At 45.1% G+C, this 24,936-nt stretch overlaps 1 protein-coding gene and 1 non-coding gene across 9 annotated transcripts in view; both read left to right on the top strand.

Moving 5' to 3' along the window:
- The window catches only part of TENM4 (teneurin transmembrane protein 4), a 737,502-nt gene that overhangs the window by 695,525 nt on the left and 17,041 nt on the right, over positions 1–24,936 (top strand). For all 8 annotated transcript variants that reach the window (XM_053924565.2, XM_053924563.2, XM_053924561.2 and 5 more), the window contains 3 exons: positions 1,478–2,355; positions 15,870–16,042; positions 22,050–22,285. In XM_053924565.2, coding sequence (XP_053780540.1) covers positions 1,478–2,355; positions 15,870–16,042; positions 22,050–22,285 — 1,287 coding nt within the window. The remainder of the gene's footprint in view (positions 1–1,477; positions 2,356–15,869; positions 16,043–22,049; positions 22,286–24,936) is intronic.
- LOC112316124 (U6 spliceosomal RNA) lies at positions 14,160–14,263 on the top strand. The gene has a single exon (XR_002975966.2). It is a non-coding gene; the product is annotated as a U6 spliceosomal RNA (small nuclear RNA).

The raw sequence follows: 24,936 nt of genomic DNA, 5'->3' as shown, positions 1-24,936 counted from the left end.
GTAGACAATGCTGTACAAGATTAAATTCCTGGAAGAGAAATTTCTTATGTAACAGTATACATGTGTTTAAATAAGCCCAAATTAGACCAAATGCCAATAGTTTGTAGGGGACTCAGAAACCTAAGCTGATGCGTCCCTAGGGGTCAGGTGAACAAATCAGCTGAAGGCAGCACCTGTCAGCACTTCCTGCCCATGTGCAGTGTGGCTGGACCTCTTGGGGACACAGTTGGCAAGGGCTTCCTTAGTGCCAGCTCCTCCCAGTGCAAAATATCCCATATCCAGCCTCCATGTCCAATCAACAAAGCATTCCTTGCCTCACCTACATCTGCCAGCTGCCATCCCTGTGTGCCCACCTGCAGCCTCACTATGGTCCCTGCCAGCTTCTCAGACTGGCTCAGAGGAGGCTCAGACATGGAACCAGGACCTCTGAACCCTGTCCTTCCCATTTCAGGCTCCATTAATCCCTTTCGGGAGCACCTGTTCTCCGTGGTCCCACATACCAGTATCGAGAGCAGGGCTTCACAGACTTCAGTGTCACCCAGGGATTTTGTTCAAATGCAGATTCTGATTCAGTAGGTTTGGGTGAGACCAGCCATTCTGCACTTCCAACCAGCTCCCAGGTAATGGCAGTGCTGCTGGCCAGGTGGTCACACTGGAAGGAGAGAGGACCCGGCTATAATTTCCAGCAGCACCTTACAGTCACCCGGGAAGCTTTTGAAGCCATGCCAGGGCCCAGGGCTGTGATCTAATTGACCAGGGGCGGGATTTGAGCACAATACTTTCTAAAATCACTGCAGGTAATTTGAACATGCGGTGTGGCCAAATTTGAGAATCACTGGTCTGGAAATAGGTCAGACAGAGACCACAGTTATTTTGTCTTTACATCCCAGCACCCAGCCACATGTTAAGCCCTGAACTCAAGAATTGAGAGGTCATCTTTCATATAAAAATATTACCAACAGTTCCTGAAGAGTTTCTCTTAAGCCTGTGGGCAACACCTTCTTCAGCCTCCAGACTCCCTCTACCCTGACTTCCCACCCGCATAGTGTTAGCGGCCGCTATCTGCACACTTACTGTGGGGCAGACGCTCCATACCATTCTTGTTAGGAATAGGTCATTCCTATTTCACAGGTGTGCATATTGAGACTCAGGGAGGCAAAGTAACCTGCCCAAGGTCGTAAGTGTTGAGGCAAGCCTGTCTGACTCCAAAGTCTGTCTCTTGCCTACTTTTTTTGTGTCTTTGCTTTTTTTTATTTACATGTTCTTCATGTTTTGTCAATCTAGTGGAGACTATCAGATGTCTCAGTGGTAGCTTTGCATGGTTTCACTCTGGTCAGGGGCCTGATATTCGGTGTTGAGGACCAGGCAGGACTGCATGTGAAGGCACTTGGGACACTGCTACAGACTCTGTGGGGTGTGGGGTGACTAGTGGTGGGCACCTTGCCAGGCATTTGAGTGTTGGTGTCTCCATTGTCAGGTTCGCTTGGAATGGCCCACAGACTTAGCCATCAACCCGATGGACAACTCCCTCTATGTCCTCGACAACAACGTGGTCCTGCAAATCTCTGAAAACCACCAGGTGCGCATTGTTGCCGGGAGGCCCATGCACTGCCAGGTCCCCGGCATCGACCACTTCTTGCTAAGCAAGGTGGCCGTCCACGCAACCCTGGAGTCCGCCACCGCCTTGGCTGTCTCTCACAATGGCGTCTTGTATATCGCAGAGACCGACGAGAAGAAGATCAACCGAATCAGGCAGGTCACCACTGGCGGAGAGATCTCACTAGTTGCTGGAGCCCCCAGTGGCTGTGATTGTAAAAATGATGCCAACTGTGATTGTTTCTCTGGAGATGATGGTTATGCCAAGGATGCTAAGCTGAATACCCCATCTTCCTTAGCTGTATGTGCTGATGGGGAACTCTATGTGGCCGACCTTGGGAATATCCGAATTCGGTTTATCAGGAAGAACAAGCCCTTCCTCAACACCCAGAACATGTATGAGCTGTCCTCACCAATTGACCAGGAGCTCTACCTATTTGATACCAGTGGCAAGCACCTATACACCCAAAGCCTGCCCACAGGAGATTACTTATACAACTTCACCTACACTGGGGACGGCGACATCACACTCATCACAGACAACAATGGCAACATGGTGAACGTCCGCCGAGACTCCACTGGGATGCCTGTCTGGCTGGTGGTCCCAGATGGCCAGGTGTACTGGGTGACTATGGGCACCAACAGTGCCCTCAGGAGTGTGACCACACAAGGACACGAGTTGGCCATGATGACATACCATGGCAACTCCGGCCTCCTGGCAACTAAAAGCAATGAAAATGGGTGGACAACATTTTACGAGTAAGTATCAAGCAAGGCCATTTAATGGCTCTGTGTTGTGAGATGTATTGTAGGATTAGAGGTGAATTGGTGGAGTGCAAATTTGGGGCACAAGCCATTATCTCTGATGTGTTCTGCATGCTCATATTCCAGATGACTGCTTCTAGGGAGCAGCACGGTCAGTGAGAAAGTCATGAACTTTGGAGTCAGAGGAGTTGGGCTCGGACCCCAGCTTTCCCAGTTTCCACATCTGTAAAATGGAAACAATGCATACCATCCCAACATACCACACAGAGGTGACGTAGATGAAAAGTACTGGATGGAGAGCTAGCGTCTTCATATGACTGCTCTCCAGGAACACGGCCGCGGGGAAAGGAACGGTTCCATGTGGGTGAATTGTCCCCATATTCAAAGTTCAGATCTTCAAGTGAAACATTGTTTTTACTGGAACCATTTTGCATGGAACTTACAACGTGCTTTATGTGCCTCTCTTCTCAAACACCTTATACAAATATAAAGAAATTTTTTATGAGTCAAGGTCATTAATAAAGGACACCCACAATTGCATATTTTGCTATAATATGAAGATAGCTTCAAGAAAGTGAGGCAGTGAGGCTACAGAACCCTTCACCCCTGACCAAAATGATTCTAAACTTTCTTTTATTAGCTCCTGTGTCTAAGTGGCAGTTTTCCTGCTTCCTCCCTTGGCATGGCACTGCTGTGTGGCCCTATTTGTTTCCTCGGTGGGCACCCCCCGGCCCCCACCAGTAGCTCACTTCCCCTCTCTTCATCCAGGATAGGGCTTCTTCAGTGGTGTGGTCAGAGAACCAGAATTCAGTTTATTCCAGTCCTATTCAAAATCAAAGGTATGTGAGCTGTTCCTCTAAAAGCTGTTTTAATCAATGGACTTTGTAATATCTCTTCCAGTTAGATTTTAAGCTTCTTTTTGAGGTCTTAGCCATATTCCAGAAAACCAAGACAGCTGAGCATGTGACCATTAGATAAGTATGCAGAAGATGGGGAAGGAACTAGCCTACCTGCACATCAGATATGGGCCGGGGACCACATTATTGTATTCAATCCTCACAGCAGCTCTGGAAAATGGGTGATACTATCCGTTTTACAGAAACTGAAACGAGGCTCAGGGAGGCTCATTTGTCCGCAGTTGCACAGTGAGAACACGGCAGGACCGGGGTCGCACCCAGTCGGGTCAGTCTGATGCCAGGGCTCCTGCTCTTTCCGCCCTGCCCTGCTGCCTGCTGCCGTTTGCTAATCCCAAATGAACCTGAGTCTTTGAACCGTGAATTTTTCTTAAGCTTGATCAAGCATCAGTTTCTCACAGTCCTAGAATCCAAAGGAAAAGGATCTGTAACAGACTTGTAAATACAATTTGCACCAAAAAATGTCACAGCAATTTGTACAAAGTTCACTGGCTGAATTCCTTTCTCCAAACAAGGGCCTTGTTAATTATAAAGAAAAGACAAAGATCCAGGAAAACAGCAATTATCTTGATTAACTCATTGAAATGGAAATACGCTAAATAATTCAATTTTCTCCCATGGCCCCATGGAAGTCTCTTACATATTACTTAGCCAATACAGGGGTCTCTTTGTCAGAGCAAGTCGGTGTGCTCAGTCGGTTCCCCAGGTCACTCTCCAGCCCCACACTGCACGCTCACCCACCCCTGCGGCCATCACTCTCCCAACCTGAAATCCAAAACCAGTTCTTACAGCCCTGCCAGATAGGGTCGCATTTCCCCTCCCTGGGTGAAATAAACAGCCAGAGGGGATATTTTGTTAGGAAGGAAACGTTAGTACAGTTGCTTTTTATAAAATTGTATTTGGAATTCCACAGTATCCACTAAATAGCATTACCCAGGAGTGGAAGATAAAAGCCCCAGAATAAAAATAGAAACTCACTTTTTGGGGGCCAGGCTGTTTCCCATTTAATCTTCACAGCAGTCTCAGGCAGTGGAAATTATCATCCACATTTCTCACAGATGAACAGACTGAGGCACAGAGAGATTAGGGGACTCGTGTGTCTAAAATCGCCGTGAGTACATGGCAGAGCCAGAACACAGCTCTGTGTTCTTTCACTGGCTGGGTTCACCTTAGGTTCTTTGTGACTTATCTGTACGACAGGGATGAAAATAGTATCTATTTCATAGGGATAGTCTGCGGTTCAAAATTTCAAAGAGATGAAATATGGAAAATCCAATTTCTTACTCATCGTTGAGTATTCAAATAGCTGCTGTTGTTATTGTTGTTAATTTTCTTTCAAGCAGTATTAGCAGCAGTACCAGTAATTGTGGAAATGTTGTTTGGTCATGAACGATATTACCCGGGGGGCAGCAGCAAGTAAACTCATCGCAGACAAAAGTTGTAATTGAAGTGGGTAGGGAGTTAGAGGTGAGGCCAGAAGAGCAGGATCGAGTGTCACATCACAGGGATCAGAACCAGGAAAGGGTCAGGTCCCTGAGAATGTCCAGTGTGGGCTGGGAAAAGGCAAGCAGGGTGGGTCAAGGGAAAATGGTTCAGCTCCATTGTGAACAGAGTGAGGGTACCAGGCAGCGCCTTCCTCTTCATGGGTGATAGCCATGTTGCTCAGGGGCAGGCTGGCTGGCTTCCAGACCAAGTCTCAACCAGACAGAGATAATGTCTGCGATACCCTACTTCAGGGCCATTGTGCAGATCAAAAGAAAACTAAATAAATACTTAAAGTAAAAATACTTTGCAAACTATGAAGCTCCCAAGAAGTAAGGGTGTGATATCATTATCATTATGGTGTTTCTTAACACAGATTTGGACAGCTGTTTCCAATGCACCATTGTTCCGGTGCATTTTCTACTTTTGGCTCCATGAGGCAGCTTAGTGGATTCCAACCCAAATGCTCAAATATCTGTTTTTAAAAAAATCAGCCCAGGCTTGCATGTGACATGGCCATTACTGACACAAATTTTAAGTTGGCTTTATTGATCTCTCAATAGATTAAATAATACATGTAACATACACATCACACGCTTCAGAGAAACTTCACTTGAAGAGTTCACAGTTCTGGGGAATCAAGGTTTGTTTCCTTCCCTCAGCCCCCAGATCTGCCAGTAGAAAACTTCAAAGGAATCTGTAATGCAGCCTTCATCTCCAGCGTGTGGCATCATTAACTTCAGACTTGGGCTCCTGGGCAGATGGCATTTCATGGCTAAGAAAGTGGCCGGTTAAGCATGAGGCAGGTTGGCTTGCCGAGTAGGCATGAGTGATCAGCTTCCCCGAGTTTTGTCAGGGGAAGTGGCTCTGGCAGCCCTTGAACGGCCCCTTTCGTTGTTACCCTCACACTAACTACTCTGAGACCCTGACTAATAAGCTTGGGGCTTGCCACCTAGTAGGTGCTCAGTAAATGTTTTGTGAATGAAGTATAAAATCAAGAGGGGAAGGGGAGAAGAAGGGAAGAAAAGACACGACATGGTTAGAAACAGACTAGACTTGAGTCCCAGCTCCAGCACTCTCATTGCTCGCAGCAGGATTTAGAATTCCACTCAAAAGGCTCAAATGAAGAGCGTTGGCTGCTGGGTTTTGCTGAGGATGTAAGAGCTACAAAGAGCATGTTTCCAACCTTACAAGGAAAATAAGCCAGACGAATGGCAAATTCATGAGTTTTCCGTGAATTCCTTCTCTGAGCCACAGCAATAAACTGACCACGTCCAAGGGGAAACAGACTCCTGAAGAGAAAGACACAAGCGCTAGCTTACCTGGGTAAAGGCAACCAGTTCACAGTAACAAGAGTTTGCCTCCGGTGGTTAGTAAATTTATAAAGGCTAAGTGTGTGCTGGCAAGAGAGTATGAAGCCTTTGGAGGCTGCAGAAATTGGGAGAATCCACATTCTCTTTAGAACTTTCCTCCTCAAACTCCACCAGCTATACTCTCAAAAAAGAGTAGGGAAAGATTTAAGAAAGTGTCCCTTGTAGAACACCTGGGGAGGGTGTGCAGGAGGTACTGAAGGAGGGGCACAAACATTTGCCTGCTCCACCCAGGCTCTCCTCACCTTACTCCTACAGGAAACAAAAGCCTTAATCGGTGGTGCGAAGGGCAACGAACACTGTCCTACTTGGGTACTGGTGGAAACCCATTCCAGCTGAATGGGGGAAGAAAACACTTTAGAACCCCCTGGGGTGGGGAATACTCTGAAATGGGCCCAGAATTATAGCCTGAAAAGGGGCAGGAGCACTGAAGAGACCACACTCCTGAGACTCAGAGACACATGGGTATATAAGACCAGGCTCATTCAGAGCAACAGAGAACTCTGTCCAGCTCAAGAACCCTTACCACTGGCTGAGAACCTAAACACAACAACGAAAAGCAGAACAGTACTGGGAAGGAGGTAAGATAGGGACAAGAGGGTGGGAAGAGACCCTCTCTCATGAGCAGCACAAAGAGGAAACCCAAAGCTGAGGATGGAGTCAACATTGAGGGGAAAAAAGTTTTACACCCTAAACACAAGGTGGTTAGAGGAATTTTAAAGCCTGTAATGCACTAACTTTAGCCACAGAAACAATAATCTTCAAACCCAGTCCAAATTCTGACTGAAGTAACTCATACACCCTCACTAAAGTCCTAGCACACGGAAACTCATACCCATCCTCAGGCATAAAACCTGTTACCCCAGTTTCTACTGTGCTGCACAAGGTGTGATACTTTCAACTGAACATACAAAAAATGCAAAAAAAAAAAAAAAAAAGGCAAAATACTCCCAAGAGACAAAGGAATCATCAGAACCACACTCAGTTATGACACAGGGGTTAAAACTCTCTCTCAGGGATTTTAAAATAACTCTAATTATGTTCTAGGCTGTAATGGAAAAGGTGAACGATATATAAGATCAGATGGATAATTTCAGCAGAGAAATGGAAACTGTAAGAGAATAAAATGGAAGTGCTAGAAATGAAAAACACAGGTACGGAGGCGCCCAATGCCTGTGATGGGCTTATCAGTAGATTCGACACAGCTGAGGAAGACAATGGGGCAATAAAATCACCCAGTTTCTCAAACAATAATCCTGATGTTGGACAATTAGACTGAAGAAATTGCCCTGGTTATCAAAAGACTGCTTCAGGTTCACTTCAGATTTAACAGAGGTATTTTTACTCCCTATTTATATATAATTCAAGTCATTGGAATGGAAGCTCCCTTTTGGATATCCGCTTGCAGTGGTACAAGCTCCAAGGGGTCAAGGTCACCTACATACAGGACCTATTTCGCTTTGGTTTGTAACAGCTTTACTGAGATGTACTTCACATATAATAATATAGCACCCACTTTTAAACATCATTCAACATTAATTGTAGTTCAAGTACCTGACCGGTATGGTTCAGTTGCTTGGTCATCATCCCACAAAGTGCAAGGACGCCAGTTTGATTCCCCATCAGGGCACATGTCTGGGTTGCAGATTCAGCCCCAGCCAAGGTGAGTGCAAGAGAGAACCAATCGGTGTTTCTCTCTCACATCGATATTTCTCTCCCTCTCTTTCTTCCTCCCTTCTCCTCTCTCTAAAAATAAATAAATAAAAATTTGTTTAATTATAATTATGGTTCAAGTAAATTCTGGACCTATTTTCACAATACACTGGGATTACGACTACTGTTGTATAGGCAAAATGGCAAATCATTAAACATCCTACTAAAAGCCTTGAGACAGTTCTTTTGCCCAATACTAAAAGAGACATACATACTACCAAGGTGAAATGAAACTGTGGAAGTGAGATCAAATTATTAAAATACAAGTGCAGTCTTCAAAAACAAAAATGAAATTGTCCAGACTGAAATATAAAGAGAAAAAAAGTGAAAAAAAATACAGAACTGGTTATCCAAGAGCTGGGGGACAATATCAGCTGGTCTACCCACTTATAATTGGAACTCCAGGAGAAGAGAGAAAGAATAAGGCAGAAGAAAACCCTTGAGGATTTAATGACCAAGAATTATCCATAAGTAATAACAAACACCAAACCACAGACCCAAAAAGCTCAGAAAATACCAAGCAGAATAAACACACACACATACACACACACACACACCCCTAGGCATATATTCAGACTGCTGAACACAAAAGAAAAAGAGAAAATTGAAAGGCATTTCATACAGAGGAACAAAGAAAAGAATTACAGCAGACTTCTTATCGGAAACCATGCAAGCTAGGAGAGTGCTGAAGAAAAATAAAACCTGTCAACCCAGAATTCTAGGCCCAGAAAAAATATTTTTCAACATGTTGTAGAGGTATAGTCGGGGGGGGAAGGGGAACCATGAAAGGATGGTGAGGCACCCAGGAACTAAAAATAGTGAAAAGCCATGATCTACCATCAGGCTGAAGGGCAAAGCAGGGAAGGAATAGGATATTGTTACTGAATCCCACTGGGAGCTGTGACCATGAAGGAGAAGCTGTCTGGTGGAAGCTGTAATTGCAGACAGATGCAGCCACTATTAGACATACGGTGCTGAAGGAGATGGGAGAAAGAACTTCTCTCAATCTCCAATCTCTTGTGCCAGTGCCTACCATTGACTGAATCCAACCAGAAGCCAGCCAGCAAAGCGACCCCAGTGATGTAGTCTGTGAGGATCAGCTCTTCTGGGCACAGAATGGAACTGAGGGGAGAACAGAGAATAAGCAGCACAGACATGTCCTGGCTCTGTAACACTGTGTGCAGAAGTGTCAGATCCAGGATTCAATCCCAGATCAACCCGAGTCCTTTCAGCCAAATGCACTTTCTACCAGATGCTCTGCCTCAAGAACGCCATCAGTGAGAGAGAAGACCTCCAGTGTGGCGTGAGCCAGACCCTAGAAATCCTGAAGGCCAGAATTCACCACTGGGACTTAATTCTATGGAAGATAAGCAACAAATATTAAGTTTTTATTGCAGGCCAGAAAGTTTCCTGGCTCTGATACAGTTTTGAAGACATTAATAATGTAGTGACACCGTCTATTATAGTGACCTGAGACCGAGGGAACTATCCACATGCATGGGCTGTTCTTCTTGGTGATGATGGTGGTGGTTGAAACAATCATAGATGAAAGTCATAAAAGTGAAATCTTTTATTTTCCAAACCCAAAAGTCCCAATCAACAAAAGTTAGTATCAGAGAGGCAATTTGACATTTTCCTTCCTAGCTGCACAGAGTTAAGAGGTTTGAGATGTGAAGTATTGAGTGTGAAGAAGAAAGCTTTGCCGTGTGTGTGAAGATACCCTTTAGTGGTCCTCTTTCGAGAGCCAAGTTCACAGCAACTGTATAAATCTTTCATATGTCTTCTTTCCCTGTGCTCCAAAGACGCTCTGGGGAAAGGAAGTGAAGAAAAGTCAGTGGAAGGACATAATGAGAAGCCCGTCCACTGGCCATCTCCGTCACCCCCCCGTGTGGGGCTGGCGTCACTGAAGAGTCACTCACAGTGGCATCAAAGCAGAGCATCTTGAAGAGAACACTGGCAATCTTCTTGACCAAGACTTCCAAACACATGATTTTCTTTAACATAGTGATAAGCGCAAAGGTTTTGATTTGAAGCAGCATCATTTCCATGGGAAGCCTGACGAAAGAACACATCCTGACTTGGAATCTATATCCCTCTGCTAGCTGTGTGGTCTTAGGCAAGTTACTTCTCCTTGCTGAACGTCAGCTTCACCAATTGTGAAATGACGACAGTAATGCCTACCTCGGAAGATGATTTATGAGCAGGGTGCTTGGTGCCTAAACAGTACTCTATGAATGTTAGTGAACTTTTACCTCCCTTATATAGAAGCGAGGAGTTAAAAGGGTGGAGTTCTTAGTTATTCTCAATCCACATCTTAAAAAAACAGTACCTATTATTTATTCATTCACCCAAGAAATATGTATTGAGTACATTTTATATGCTGGGTACTCCTCTAGGCACTGGGAGTGCAGGCAAGGCCCCTCTCTTTGTGGAGCTTATATACTTTGGGGCAGAGACAGCAACAAATAAGTAAGCACATAAACAATATAGTAAGTATAATGAAGACAATAAAATAAGATAATGTGATAGAGATGGGAGGGCCTATTTCAGAAAGGGTGATCAGGAAAAGCCTGAAGTGATAATTTTTGAATTAAAACATGAATAATGAAAGGAGCTACTCATACCAAGATTGGAGGGAAGAGCATTCCCAGCGAGGGGAACAGGAAGTGAGAGCACCCCAAGCCTGGTTGGAGCTTGGCGTGTTTGCAGAGCAGAGCAGATGTAATGGACTGCAGGGAGCACGGAGGAGTAGGGTTCAAAGTGAAATTGTAAAGAGAGGCAGGAAGGAGCAGGTCTTTCAACCAACATTCATTCACATTATTTGTTGAGCATGTGCCGGGTACACTTCTAAGTTCTGGGGATACATCAGTGACGGCACAAAGTCCCTTCCCGCCGGGGTTGACAGTCTAGTGAAAGAAGCCTTATTGGGTCCTGCGGGCCCTAGGAAGCATTTACATTTCATTTTAATTATGTTGCCTTGTTTGAAATTCACAATTTCTGTCTAAGATGGGCATTATTATCTTCCTTTTATAGAGGAGAAAGTAGAGGCTCGCCGAGGTTAGGTTATGTAACCTGCCTGAAATATATCAGTTGTGGTGCGGGTCTAGCGGGACAACAGAACCACGTGCCCGTCCTCAAGTCACGTTGCTGGCAAGTGTAGAGCCTGGGTTCAAAGCCTAGACTATCTGGCCCCAAGGACCTTCCCCCACCAACACGCTCCTTCACTCCTCTTAGTTAGAAAGAAAAATATTCGCCAGTACTTTAGGTAAAGCCATGACAAACATAACTAAACCATTGTCCAGGCATCACCCAATCGTGGGGCCAGGGTCTGAAGCAGCCACTTGGAATCCATGAGTGCAGAGAACTGCCCCCCGCCCCTTGTTGGGCCAACAGTGCCCCCCTTCTCTTAGCATCTCTGCAGCAGGAAGAGAAATGGCTCCACACCACAGGGCGCAGGTGTCCAAGGTCTCGAGGACCGGCAGCTCCAGTTCTTCCCAGCAGAAGCAGGAGCGACAGCCTTCTGGTGGGATAATCACAAGCATTGATCCTGCCGCAGAGCGATCCTGTGGCATTTCCCAAGCTCTGGAAGGCCCCACAGTGAATGGATTGGCTATTCTATTTGATGTTCACTTAATTAAGATGTCCAGTCCTTCTAAAGGACAGGGTGAGGAGAGGAAATTACTATTTTTCAGCCATCTCGTATAAAATGAAAACCAGATCTAAAAAGCATGGGTCCTTTTCATTGTATTGTCTTCAGCCTCAATTTAATTATGTATTACAGGCTACCTTCAATAATAATTACAATTATCTGCCTTTATATGCAAAGCCTCCTTCTGTCTGGGGGAGGAAAACTCTAGGGAGATACCTAAGGAGATTGCTAGAGTACCATTTAGTGAAAGCAGTTGTTTCCATATTTGTGCATTCAGCAGATGTTCATTATGCACCTACTGTGTGTCCAGCCTCTGTAAGGTCCTACAGGAGGTGGCGTGTGAATGAATCATGGTCTCCGTTCTCCAAAAGAGCAGGAAAGAGGCCCCACTCATCTAATCAGGCACTAATTTGTTTGTTCAGCCAACATTCCCTGCTTGTCTTCTCTGTGCCGGTTCCAATGCTGGGGAAGCAGAGATGAACTGAGAGCCAACCTTCCAGAGTCCCTTTGCTGGCAGGTGGTGGAATCCAAATGCCCAGCCTGGCTGGCTGACTCCACAGCCGGATTCTGACTCAAGCACTCTCAGGTCTAATCAGGAGACAACTTGTACATCGGCTATTTTTTTAATCCCCACCAGAGGCTATGTTCATTGATTTTTGAGAGAGAGAGAGAGCGATCAATGTGAGAAAGAAACATTGATCAGTTGCCTCCCATATGCTCCCTGACCAAGTATTGAACCTGCAACCTAGGTGTGTGCCCTGACTGGGAATGGAACCCACAACCTTTTGGGGTAAGGAGTGTGGCACTGCAACCAACAGAGCAACCCGGCCAGGGCCATCAGCCGTTCAATAAGAGGGACACATTCTTTGAGAGAACTGTGCCAGCGTCTCACAGGAGAGACCAGGGAGGGGTGTGTTTGTTTTGTTTTGTTTTATTTTTTATGAGGTGGCATTTGAGCAAGGCCATGTTAGAAGTAGTATTGAAGTGACATCTGACCCCTAATCAATAATCTCTCTATCAATTCTTATTTATAAGACTCTAAACCTCCTTTTTAAGTATCCTGCATGGTATAATGAAATGCTTTTTATCTAGTTGGGTCAGGAAATTAGATAGTTTGAGTAAGTTAGTCTCATTAATAAAGAGCACATACATGGATAACAGGTATTCAAAGAACCAGACTAGTTCAGCATCCATCCCGTGAAACTGTTGGATAAAAATAGATCTTCCTGGTGACTCAAAAGATGACTCAGGGTCTGACAGGGCTCAGCGTACTGGTGGACCACAGATACAGTTCAGACAACCAGGGCAGAGCCAGTATTAGGAAGTCTTGATTTTTGGCATCCCCTTTTACTGAACAGGTGTGGACATCGACATTGGCGGATGTCCTATAACGAGACTCTTCTATAAATGCCAATCATTTAAGAGGTCTTCTTCCCCAAGATGGCTGTGGTCACAAGTTCCCTCCCTGTGTGCTGTGACAACACTTCTGATAATGAACCATGTTGATTATAGAAAATCTTGGGACATAAAACATCTATAAATAAGCAACTAAAATCTACTTCCAGGAGATTACCACTGTAGACATTTCTGTGAAATTCCATCCTGTTCAAATGTCCAGCAGCCATAAAGGGCCCCCAAAAAGAGCAGCCTCTCCAGGAGTGACAGCGAGCAGAGCTCTGAGGGAGTCTCCAGGTGAGAAGGGCCTTCGGACAAACCTTCCAGATCTTTCCCCCCAGACTCGCCCTCCTTCCCGGTGGCAGTCTCTGAGGACCACTCCTCATCCAGCTCCAAGGGGCACGCCACACCTTTGGCACTCCAGTCCAGGTTTCAGGCCACACCATCTCCCTTCCCTGAACCATACTGACCACTTCTTACAAGAACCGGACTCAGTGCTAAGGAAGAAAAAGGAGAAATCATGACAGGAAACAGGCTCCCACAGGTCCGTAACTGCCTATGGGAGAGTGGGAAGCAATGAGAGCAGCCCCGCAGCCCTGCTCCTCCGAGCCCAGGCATGAGATACATGGTAGAGACCACTGCATTGCTTGTCATCCTGGAAAGGACTTCCATTTCCCTTCCTCATGCCTCAGCAACAGAGATTCAGCTTCCCCAAAGCCCCTTGGCCCTTCCCTCGGAGTTAGTCTTGGGCCAAAGCCTGGGGTGAGTCATTCAAAAGACCTTCACGGAGATAACATGTAAGATACATGTTACCCTCCTCTGTAGCAGACCATGCCAGGGACTGGCACCATTCGGTGTAGAGGGTGCTGTGCTCAGTACCAGGCACAGGGACAGGAAGAAAGAGCTGGCAGGTGGCAGAGTCCATGCAGCACCCAAAGCTGACCTTTGGCAGAAAATTACTCAGCAAAAGGCCTACCTAGTCTCACCTGTCAAGCCTCATCTGAAACCATAGAAGCCACAGGACCCAGGAATCCGCAGGAAGCCAGGCCCAGCAAAAGGAATCACAGGAGAGCCAGGAGAGAGCTAAACCTCTGGGCCTTTCATTTCACCATTGTTAAAACCTTCAGGGGCCCAAGGGTGAGCTTCACCCCAGTAGTAAAAGTGAAGCAGGAAAAAAAATCCAGTGGGGAAACCCAGGGTACATGGGGGAGACATGTGTGGATGAACCCATGCTGAAGCTTGAGTGTGCGTGGAAGTCGGAAATATTGGCAGCTAGTGCTCACCTCAGCAGCACACACACTAACACTGGAACAACACAGAGATTAGCACAGCCCCCGCGCAAACATGGCATGCCAATTCACGAGCCAAAAAAAAATATTGACAGCTGACGAATTTTTCCCCATTCACACGCAAGTGCAAAAAGGTTGTTTAAACCTACCTTTTGACACTTCAGCCTCCCCTAATTAAAAATAGTAACTAAAATGCCCTGGCTGGTGTGGCTCAGTGGATTGAGTGTTGGCCTGCGAGCCAAAGGGTTGCCAGTTTGATTCCCAGTCAGGGCACCAGTCTGGGTTGTGGGCCAGGTCCCCAGGGGGGGGTTGTGCAAGAGGCAACCACACATTGATATTTCTCTCCCTCCCTTTCTTCCTCCTTTCCCCTCTATCTATAAATAAATAAATAAAATCTTTAAAAATAATAATAATAACTACCATATTTTTTGGACTTATTTATGAGACGTACTGGACCATAAGATGTACCTAGGTTTTAGAAGAGGAAAATAGGGGGAAAAAAAAACCCCGCTCCACTGCTGCCGTACCGCCACCCCCCTGCCCGCCCCCGCCAGCGAGCCAGGTAAGCTATATTCAGACTATAAGACGCAACCCCACTTTCCTCCCAAATTTGTGGGGGGGGGGTGCATCTTATAGTCCGAAAATATGGTAGAATGTTGATGGCCCAGTCCCTGCCATCTTGCAACCACGGTACAGCAGGTAGGCAAGCACACGCAATGGATACTTGCAAATAGTACAGAAGTGCTTGTTGAAGACAGAGAAGCAGGTGGTGGCTTGGAAGCAGATAGGTCTGCATTTGAATTTTGACTCTACCACACTTATCTGTGTGACCTTGAGCAGGTGACTTCACTATTCTGAGCCTCCTCCAGAAAGGAGACAATACATACCTTTTAGACTAGTTGTGAGGAGGATTAAATGAAAGGATGTATGAAAAGGGACTAGCACTGGTCCCTGTACACTGGAGGTGTTCAATAATGGTAGGTGTTTCTTATATTATTATCAGGGGAAACAGATTAAGATTCCATTACGGTACTTCAGACGGCACACCAGGGCAAAGCCGTGAGCTGTAAGAGTTGCTCAGTGCCAGATGTGACATCTGAATGGGAAGATGTGGCAAGAGCCTATCTGTTTAGCTTGCTTATGTGGCACAGAGTCCTGGTTTGAATTCAGAGTCCTCATTTCCCAGGATCTGTAGCTTCCTAGGAAGCCCCATCTCTAGTGTCGTTCAGGGAAAATCTGTATACAAGCTCTTGGGAGGGGTTGCTACAGTATTCAAGCATCAGGTTTGCCCATTATCAGCTCTGGGAGTGCCCCAGCTTTGAGACTCTGGGTCAGCAGTCTCCTGTGGTCACCAGCATCTCAACCTCCATGGGTAAACATTAGTTTATAGCTACTGGTCACCTTCACAGGTTCCTCACAGTAATCCTGGGAGGTAGTCAGGAGAGGGCTTATCATCTCTACTTTATAGAATTAGGAAAGGATGACTCAGAGAGGTAAGTCACTTGCCTGAAGCCAGATACCAGCAATGGGGCCTTATCCTGAAAATTATGTGCAAGGTGATGTAGGAAACATGGAAATGTATCCAACCAGAAGGAAGAGCAAAACATGCAGAACTGTGGCATGAGGTAGAATGTGCCGAGTTCCAGCTCTAGCACCATTCTATTTCTGTTTCTCAGAACCACCCCTTGGTTTTCAGGTACGACAGCTTTGGCCGTCTGACAAATGTGACCTTCCCTACTGGCCAGGTGAGCAGTTTCCGAAGCGATACAGACAGCTCAGTGCATGTCCAGGTAGAGACCTCCAGCAAAGATGATGTTACCATAACCACCAACCTGTCTGCTTCAGGTGCCTTCTATACACTGCTGCAAGGTAAGCCAGGTGGGGGGCTGGGGGACTTTAAGGTAGAGGGGTAGGGAGACCCATTTGGAAGAGGATGACATAAGAAACCTCTGCTATTGGAACTGCTAAAGAATAGGAAAGCTATACCTCTGGTTTCCCTCTGCATTGCCACCTAATTTGCAAAACACGCTAACTGAGTCCTGTAAATTCTCTCCCAGCAGCTTCAGAGTAATATTTCATTGTCTCATCCCATTATCATCAGAACAAAGGGTTGAGAATCCATTAGCTCCTAATGGAGGTGACCTCACTGTTCTGCCATTCTAATGGCTCTCAGATTAAAGACTTACTCTCACACTGATGCAGGCGAGGACAAAGGACAGAATATTCCACCTAATTGTGAAAGGGATTTGGGCATGGAGGAGTCCTTCCCAAAGCTCAGAGGAGAACAGCTTCTGCCTCTGCTAGGATTCCATAGGGAGGAGACCCTTCCTGTCTGCATCCATCACATAATCCCTGATATGAGCTGATCTTTTAGCTTCAGCTACATCACATTGATGAAACATTGCTGTGAATTGTTTGACTCAAATGTTCTCATGGGATGGGGAGACTGAGAGAGGGGCTTGCAGCTTTGTTGGATTTAGTAAGCATTAAAAAAAGATATCAGCAGGAAAAGCCTTGCTTGGTTTGTCCCCTACTCCCAAAAGCTTTGACACAAAGTAGTAAAAAGAACATTAGTCTGGGAATCGGACACCCAAATTCTAGTCCTGACTCTGCCATATTACCATGACCCTCAATTTTCCTCTCTGGGAAGAGACAGAAAGTTGAAGCCACGTCAAATGGGGTGGGGGGCAGTGCAAAGAGCGGGAGTTCTGGGGTAGACAGACAGGGATCCCTATGCCTGCTGCACCAGTTCCCACCTGTGTGAACTGGATGGGGTCACTCTTCTCTAGGCCTCAGTTTCTGGGTCTGGGAGATGGGGCTGATTTATAATGCCTGCCTCATAGGGTTGCTCAGACCATCTCTTTAGCCAACATACATAGAGTGATGAGCCTGGGCCAGGCACATAGTATTGCTCAGTAAGTATTTGTCAGATTAATTAACTAATTAATTAATAAGCAGTTCGATTTGATTTGTCCTAAGAAAATAATTCTATATTTTCACAACCACTTTTACTCCCAAATGTATTCTTGTGCCTCTAAAAACTCAAAGAACATACAAAAAAATGAAACTAGACCACCAACTTACATCATACTCAAGAATAAACTCAAAATGGATTAAAGACTTAAATGTAAGTTGCAAAATCATAAAAATTCTAGAAGAAAACATTGGCAATAAAATTTCAGACCTTTCTTGTAGCAATATTTTGCTGATATATCTCCTTGGGCAAGGGAAACAAAGGAAAAAATAAACAAATGGAACTACATCAAACTAAAAAACTTTTGCACAGCAAAAGAAACCATCAACAAAATGAAAAGGGAACCCAATGAATGGGAGAACATATTTGCCAATGATACATTTGATAAGGGGTTAATTTCCAAAATATATTGTACAAAGAACTTAGACTACTTAACACCAAGAAGACCAAAAACAATTTAAAAATAGGGAAAGGACTTGAATAGGCACTTCTTCAAAGAGGACACACAGATGGCCAATAGACATAGGAAAAAATGCTCACCATCACTAATCATCAGAGAGATGCAAATTGTAACCACAGTGAGATATCACCTCACACCTGTCAGTATTGGCTGTCATCAGTAAATCAACAAGTGCTGACGAGGATGTGGAGGAGAGGGAATGCTTGTGTACTCTTGGTGGAAATGCAAATTGGTGCAGCCACTGTGGAAAAGAGTATGGAGTTTTCTCAAAAAATTAAAAATGGAACTGCCTTATGGCCCAGCAATTCAACTTCTGGGAATTTATCTGAAGAAACCTGAAACACTAATTCAAAAGAATATATGAACCCCTATGTTCATTGCAGTTTGTTTTACAATAGTCAAGATCTGGAAACAACCTGAGTGCCCCTCAGCAGATAGCTGGATAAAAAAGCTGTGGCACATTACACAATGGAATACTACTTGGCTGTACAAAAGAAGGAAATCTTGCCCTTTGCGACAGCGTGGATGGACCTGGAGAAATTATTATGCTAAGGGAAATCAGCCAGTCAGAGAAAGAGAAGTACCATGCGACCTCACTCGTATGTGGAATCTAACGAACTGACAGACAAAACAGACCCAGAGGCATGGCTGCATGGAACAGACTGACAGCTGTCAGAGGGGAGGGGCTGAGGGGCTGGGTGAGAGAAGGTGAAGGGTTTAAGCAAACACACACACACATACACACACACGTAAAACACAGAGGCACAGACACCAGTGTGGTGGTAGCCAGAGGGAAAGGGGGGTGGGAGATGCGTGGAGGCGGGCAGATGGGGGAAAGATGGGGATGGAAAGAGACTTTGCTTGGGGCAGTGGGTGCACGATGCAGATGATGTTTTGTTGAGTTGTACACCTGAAACCTGTATGGTTTTGTGAACCAATGTCACCCCAATAAATTCAATTTAAAAAGCTAAGAACAATAGCGGTTCTCAGTCAAAGAAAGAAAAAACAAGCCCTGGAATTCCTTCCCCACCAACCACCTGTAGCAGTGGGTCGGGACACATCCCAGGTATTTAGCTCTGCCTGGGCTATTACCCAGAGAAGACACAATTCCAGGCCAGCCACGCTTTTGCCTGACCAGGGACAGCAAGGCCACTGATTGCTCAGACATCTTGTCCTTCAGGCCTGTTTTCTTCCCTGTGATTAAGAATTATCTCACCCACTCCATGCCTCTAAGCTGGCTTTGAGCAGTTTTCTCAAAAGTTAATGCAGGCTTTCTTATATTTGGGCAACTTTTTGAAATTCAAAAGCACTATCAAAAAGGTTTTAAAATGTACCATCAATCTGATAACAACTTCAAAGGTGGCAGTATGAGGTGGGGGAGACACACTGTGTGAAATTTATACAAGGACTTAAGGCACATTGCAATTTCAGAAACATGAAAATGGGAAAAGGAAAAGTACACATTGGAATCCAGGAGACATGGCACCTGTTTTTCCTTTTTGGTGCCTCTGCCACACTCCTGTTCCTTCTTTCGTACCAGGCCCAGATGCTCAGTTCTGCAGCCACCTCATCAGTCTTTGTAAAAAGCTCTTTTGGTTTCATCTTGTGTCTGAACTCTGGGAAGAAATGGGAAGTAGCTACTAATGAGCAACAACCTTGGGAAGTCACAGCTCCCAGTAGACGGGGATCATTTGAGATGGGCCTGTGCAGATGCTATTCCAGCCATAGTCACCATTAATGGACGTATGTGGATTCAGCAAGAAGCAGCTTTGAAAGATAAATTGACACAGGCGTTTTCAATGTTCAAAGGCAGTACAATACAGATTGTCAGTGAATAATGCATTGCAAGTTTGAGGCAGATTTTAGAATTCTGTGTGTGAGAGAGAGAAGAAGGGAGAAAATGGAGGGAGGAGGAAATGGGAGAGAGGGGCCAATTTGATGCTATTCTAACAGGGAAGATTCACTGGGGGTTTCTCACAAAAACTACATCCTCATTGCTTGTCATAGCCTGGAATGTATCTAACAAATGTTTACTAAACACATACAATAAAAACAATAATGATAACATTTTGGAGCACTTACTGGTATGAAGTATATTTTTAGTGTTTTACACTCATAGTCCTATTATATCCTCACATCAACATGACGTAGTAGGTATTACTAATTTCTCCCATCTTCCACATGAAGGCAGTGAGGCGCTGAGACGTTAAGTAGCTTGTCACACCTAGTAGGGGTATGTGGATGCAGACAAATAGACTCTTGAGCCCATTCTCTTAACCACTAATCTAAAGGCAGTGAGGAGCTGTTGAAGGACCATGATCACCCTAGAAAAGTTCGCTGTGACTGGTGTGTAAAATGGGGCAGTGGAGACAGAGCTGACGAGGTACGTGACCGTGACCCACACAGTGCCAGGCACCTAAAACTAGGAATAGCTAAAGTGTATATGACACTTACTATATGCCAGATGCTGTTCTCTCGTGTTCATATTCATCATCTCATTTAATCCTATGAGGTAAGGGTATAATTATTCGACCCAGTGTACAGATGAAGAAACAGAGGCATGAGAGGTTAACAGATTAGCCCAAGATCTTACAGCAAGAGAGTGGCAGAGCTGGGACTTGAACTCAGGTAGCCTGGCTCCAAGGTCCAGGCTCTTAATCTCAACGCAATAGTGCCTCTCAGAGAAGGCACTAGGTATTTGAGAATGTTGTCGTTAACAGGTTGGCAAACCCTACATCCCTCAGCTGCAAGACCACTAATGAAGCCCATAGAGAGGTAAAGGGGGTGTATAGGGGGAGGCAATCATTCTACCCAGACGGACAGGGGAAGCTTCTGAGAAGAGATGACATTTAAGCGGAACCTTTAAGAAAAGACTTGGGCTAGCATTGATTGAAGAGAGGGGCAGTGCAGACAGAGGCAGCAGCCACGAAGGGGCAGAGGAGAGCGCAGCATAAAGTCAGAGATGTCACTTCCATTTTTAGAAGAGAATTCAGTGTGCATTTCACAGCCAAAACTTACTTTTTACTCCAGAAGCACCTTGTAGCTAAAGATCCAAGTTAAAATGTTTTAACCAGATATGAAATTTCAAAATCAGATGTATTTTTAAATTATTGTTATATGTATACGTGTGTGTGTGTATCTGCTCCTTGACTTGTGATGGGGTTATGTCCCAATAAACCCATCATGAGTTGAAAATTCATTTAATACACCTGACCTACCCAACATCATAGCTTAGCCTATCCTACCTTAAACATGCTCAGAACACTTACGTTAGCCTGCAGCTGGACAAAGTCCTTAAATACAAAGCCTATTTTACAATAAAGTATTGAATATCCTGTGTAATTTGTTATGCGTATAGCTTTCACACCATCATAAAGTCAAAACTCTTAAGTAGAACAATGTGAGTCGGGGACCATCTGTACGTATATATATGACAGTGATTTAAAACATATATGTATGTTTAAATCAAAACATACATATATGTTTTAGATCATGTACATGTTTTAAACCACATGTATATTTGGCATTCTGTCAGTGATTTAAGCATTGGAGTTATTTTTTACCTTGTTATAAAGAACATTGTTACCCTAGTTCATATCAAGAGCCTTAAAAATGTTCAACCCTTCTCTCGACTAATTCTACTATTAGGAGTCTATTTTGATTAAATAACCCAAAATGAACACATTGACTTATCCAAAAAAATATTTTTTGCATGTAATAAAATTCATATACCATAAAATTCACCCTTTGAAAAGGTACAGTTGAGCGGTTTTTAGTGCATGTAGAAAGTTATGCAACTATTACTGCTATCTAATTCTAGAAAAATTTTATACTCCCCAAAAGAAACCCATACCCATTAGCAGTCCCTCCCTACTCTGCCTTCCCCTCGCTTCTACTTTCTGTCTCTATGCATTGGCCTGTTCTGGGCATTTCAATATAAATGGACTCACCCACGATATGAGGCCTTTTGTGTCTGACTTCTTTCTCTTAGCATACTGTTAAAATATATTTATTTGCAGTGTTACATGTAATTATGAAAACTGGCGATGATCAGAAATCTATTTGAGGGTTGGTTAAATTATAGTATTTCTATACAATGGAATAATACTATGTACTCATTAACAAGACCTTTCATGAAATAGTCAACAATATAATACCGTCATCAGTGAAAAACTCTGTAAGCAACATTTTATACTATGAATATATTAGGAAATATCCTAAAATCTAGGAATATACCCTCATATTTACAATAGTTTTTTGGAGGGGTGTTGAGATTATGGCTGATCTGCATATTTTTTCTAGTTTGCTTCAATAATAATGTTTTTGTTTCTATAGTCAGAACAATAAACACATTTGAAAACCACTCCCCTGCCTCTGCCACACACACAGCCCCCTCCATCTTCATCCCTTCTGAGCCAAGTCTGGCCCTCTGTGTCCCTCAGACCAGGTCCGCAACAGCTACTACATCGGGGCAGATGGCTCCCTGCGGCTGCTGCTGGCCAACGGCATGGAGGTGGCCCTGCAGACAGAGCCCCACCTGCTGGCCGGCACCGTCAACCCCACCGTTGGCAAGAGGAACGTCACGCTGCCCATTGACAACGGCCTCAACCTGGTGGAGTGGCGGCAGCGCAAGGAGCAGGCCCGGGGCCAGGTCACCGTCTTCGGGCGCAGGCTGCGGGTGAGCAGGACCCCCAAGGAGGTCTCCGCCTCTGGAGGCTGAGTCCTGGGGGGAAAGAGTGAAAAGGAATCTGGAGAACTGGGTTCTGTTCTTGAAACTGCCCCCGGGGGAGAGAGTTTTCCTGGGCTCGCAGTTTCCTCACCTATAAAAGGTGGAAAGTAAAGCAGGCAAGTCACGTAGTGAGAGTCTTGTACATATGTTCCGCTGTTACTTGTGGCAAGATTACTGGCTTTGGTGTTAGCCAGGCCTGAGTTGGATTTCCAACTTCTGGTATTTATTCCCTGAGTGAATTGGGGCAAATCCATTATCTCTTAAAGCCTCGATTTCATTATCTATAAAATGAGAAAGATAGAACCAATTTTACAAGTTGCTACAAAGGTTAGAAAAAAATACATGAAGTGCCTCAGAGTCTGGGCCATAGTGAGTAGTCAATAATACCCCCTCCTGTTGTTGCTGTTACTGCTATTCTTACTACTATTACTGTTGCTAGGATATCCGAAAGTTCAGTCTAGCTGTTTGGAACCTAAGCCATATTCTCCAGTTTTTTCTAAATGAACAAAACTACCCCCACCACAGCCATCACTGCCAGTGGGTTGGCATTGGTAGCCTGGCATTTCACAGTGCTTTTCAGTCTGCGGGTGCCCCTGAACCTGCCGTTTCTCTGCCTCACTCTTGTGTGTCCATAGAGTGTGACTTCTCTGCCCCAGGGCCTGATTGCCCAGCTTCTCTGCCCTGCAGTTTTAGAAAGGAAGGGGATGGGGAGAATGAAAGCAAAGGGACTAGCTCTGGCTTTCAGCATGGTACCTCGGAGACCATGGATGCTCTGTAGAGACTTGCTGAGCTGAGCTGGATGTTCCTGACTCCTAGAAACCATAGAAGCGCCCTCAAGGCCATGTGGTTTGGGCTGTCTTGACCCCTGCCCTTTAGCAAAGAAAGTTCATTGAAGCCCCTGTTTCACACACGGGGCACCCGAGTTCCAGAGAGAAGAGGGATTGTCCCGGACTCACATAGCTAGGTGTTGGTAAGGACTGGAGAATAAGCACCCTGTCTCATAGTTAAGTTCTCACCACAGATATAGAAACGTTAAGTGACTTATCCAATATCACACCACTAGAGCCAGAAAACTAGGCTTCCTGTCTCCTCTCAACAGCCAAGAACTCTTGCAACAGTCTAATGTGGGAAACAGCCCTCCACTAGTTCCCTACAGAAGGCCTCTCTGTCTTTGTCCTCTGTGGCCTCACTGAGCCCCTGTCTGAATCCCCCCGCAGCCCCTCATGAACGTGTGAGGCAGTGGGCTAAATGGGAAGTTTGCCCTTGGCCATGTGCAGCCTTGAGCAACTCCTCTGACCTTAGATCCTTCTGCAGAACCCAGATGATATATTTGATATACCTAGCCAGGTGCTGGTAGACCCCAGGTGTCTGTAAGTGGCAGCGTTTAGTGCTATTAGCATTTCCTCTCAACCGTGTGAACTGGACCAAAAGTTTCCCAGGCTTGAATTGGTCCCTCTCCTGGCCTGAGATTAACAGCACTCCAGTGAGGTGGCCACATCTCCACGTCCTCCTAATATAAATGGCCACCCACAGTGGCAGCATGTGGAATTAGAATGTTAGCCGGTGTGCTTCCCCATAATGGAGCTCATTTTTTAATGCAACTGGGAACTTTTTTAATAAAGAAAGATGTAAAATAATCTCATTGCCGCCACTGCCAAGCACAGGAAGCATTAGGCAGTTCCCCAGTGAGCTGCTTAATTCAATTTTATTAATTTTGCCACAGAGGTGTAGCTCCCCTTCACCAGGGGTCCTCCAGGGGGTGACGGGGGGCAGCTGGCTGGGTGGCAGCACTTTGGGGGGAGTCACAGGAGACCTTCCAAATGATGCTGTTAAAAGGGCTCCATCATTGTTGGTGGTGCAGACCTTGTAGCTTCTTTTATGCTCTCAGCAACGAGCACAGCTTCGGCCTCCAACGCCTGAGATTTTTCATGGGAATTGTCTGCCACACTGTTTTTGCTTCTTCAATTGTGTTTGATTACCCCTGAGAAGGCAACCTTATTATATCCAGGCCATTCACAGCTAAAGTCATCTCAGCATCATCATTATAAATCCTTATTTTCTAGGCTTTAGAATTTGTTTGGGAAGAAGGGGGAGACACACATGTCTCTACTTTCTCGGAGAATGACCGTGATCATTTGTTGTCATTTCAAGAAAATAATTGCAATCATTAATTCAATACCTTCTATGTGCCCAACACTCCACTAGGTAATTTACTTAGGTTTCCTTAATCCTCTCAGCAGCGCTTTGCTGTACAGAGGAAGAAACTAAGACTCAGACAGGGAAAGACACTTGCCCAAGGTCACACAGGAAGTCACAGAATTGAGGCTGGAATCCTGGCCTTAATTGCTAGACCTAAGCCCTGTTTTACCACACAGGACCCCAGAGGGCCTTCCGTGACCTCAGTCCCCATGTGCTGTTTTGTATCACGTGACCTAACTTGTCCTCTTTAACCAATGACTACTGGAAGAGTGAGAAAATGTATCCAAATATACATTTGGATATATGTATATTTATATACATATCCAAACACTGATTAGAGGAAGTCAGCATTTTAGCTTCCGAGTATCTAGCAGTGTTTCAGGGGTAACAGGTATCAAATA

Source organism: Desmodus rotundus, chromosome 5 (genome assembly GCF_022682495.2).
Source record: "Desmodus rotundus isolate HL8 chromosome 5, HLdesRot8A.1, whole genome shotgun sequence".
In the NCBI taxonomy this organism is placed as follows: Eukaryota; Metazoa; Chordata; class Mammalia; order Chiroptera; family Phyllostomidae; genus Desmodus; species Desmodus rotundus.
The sequence above is the reverse complement of the archived record's forward strand: the minus strand, read 5'-3'. Positions and strand labels throughout refer to the sequence as shown.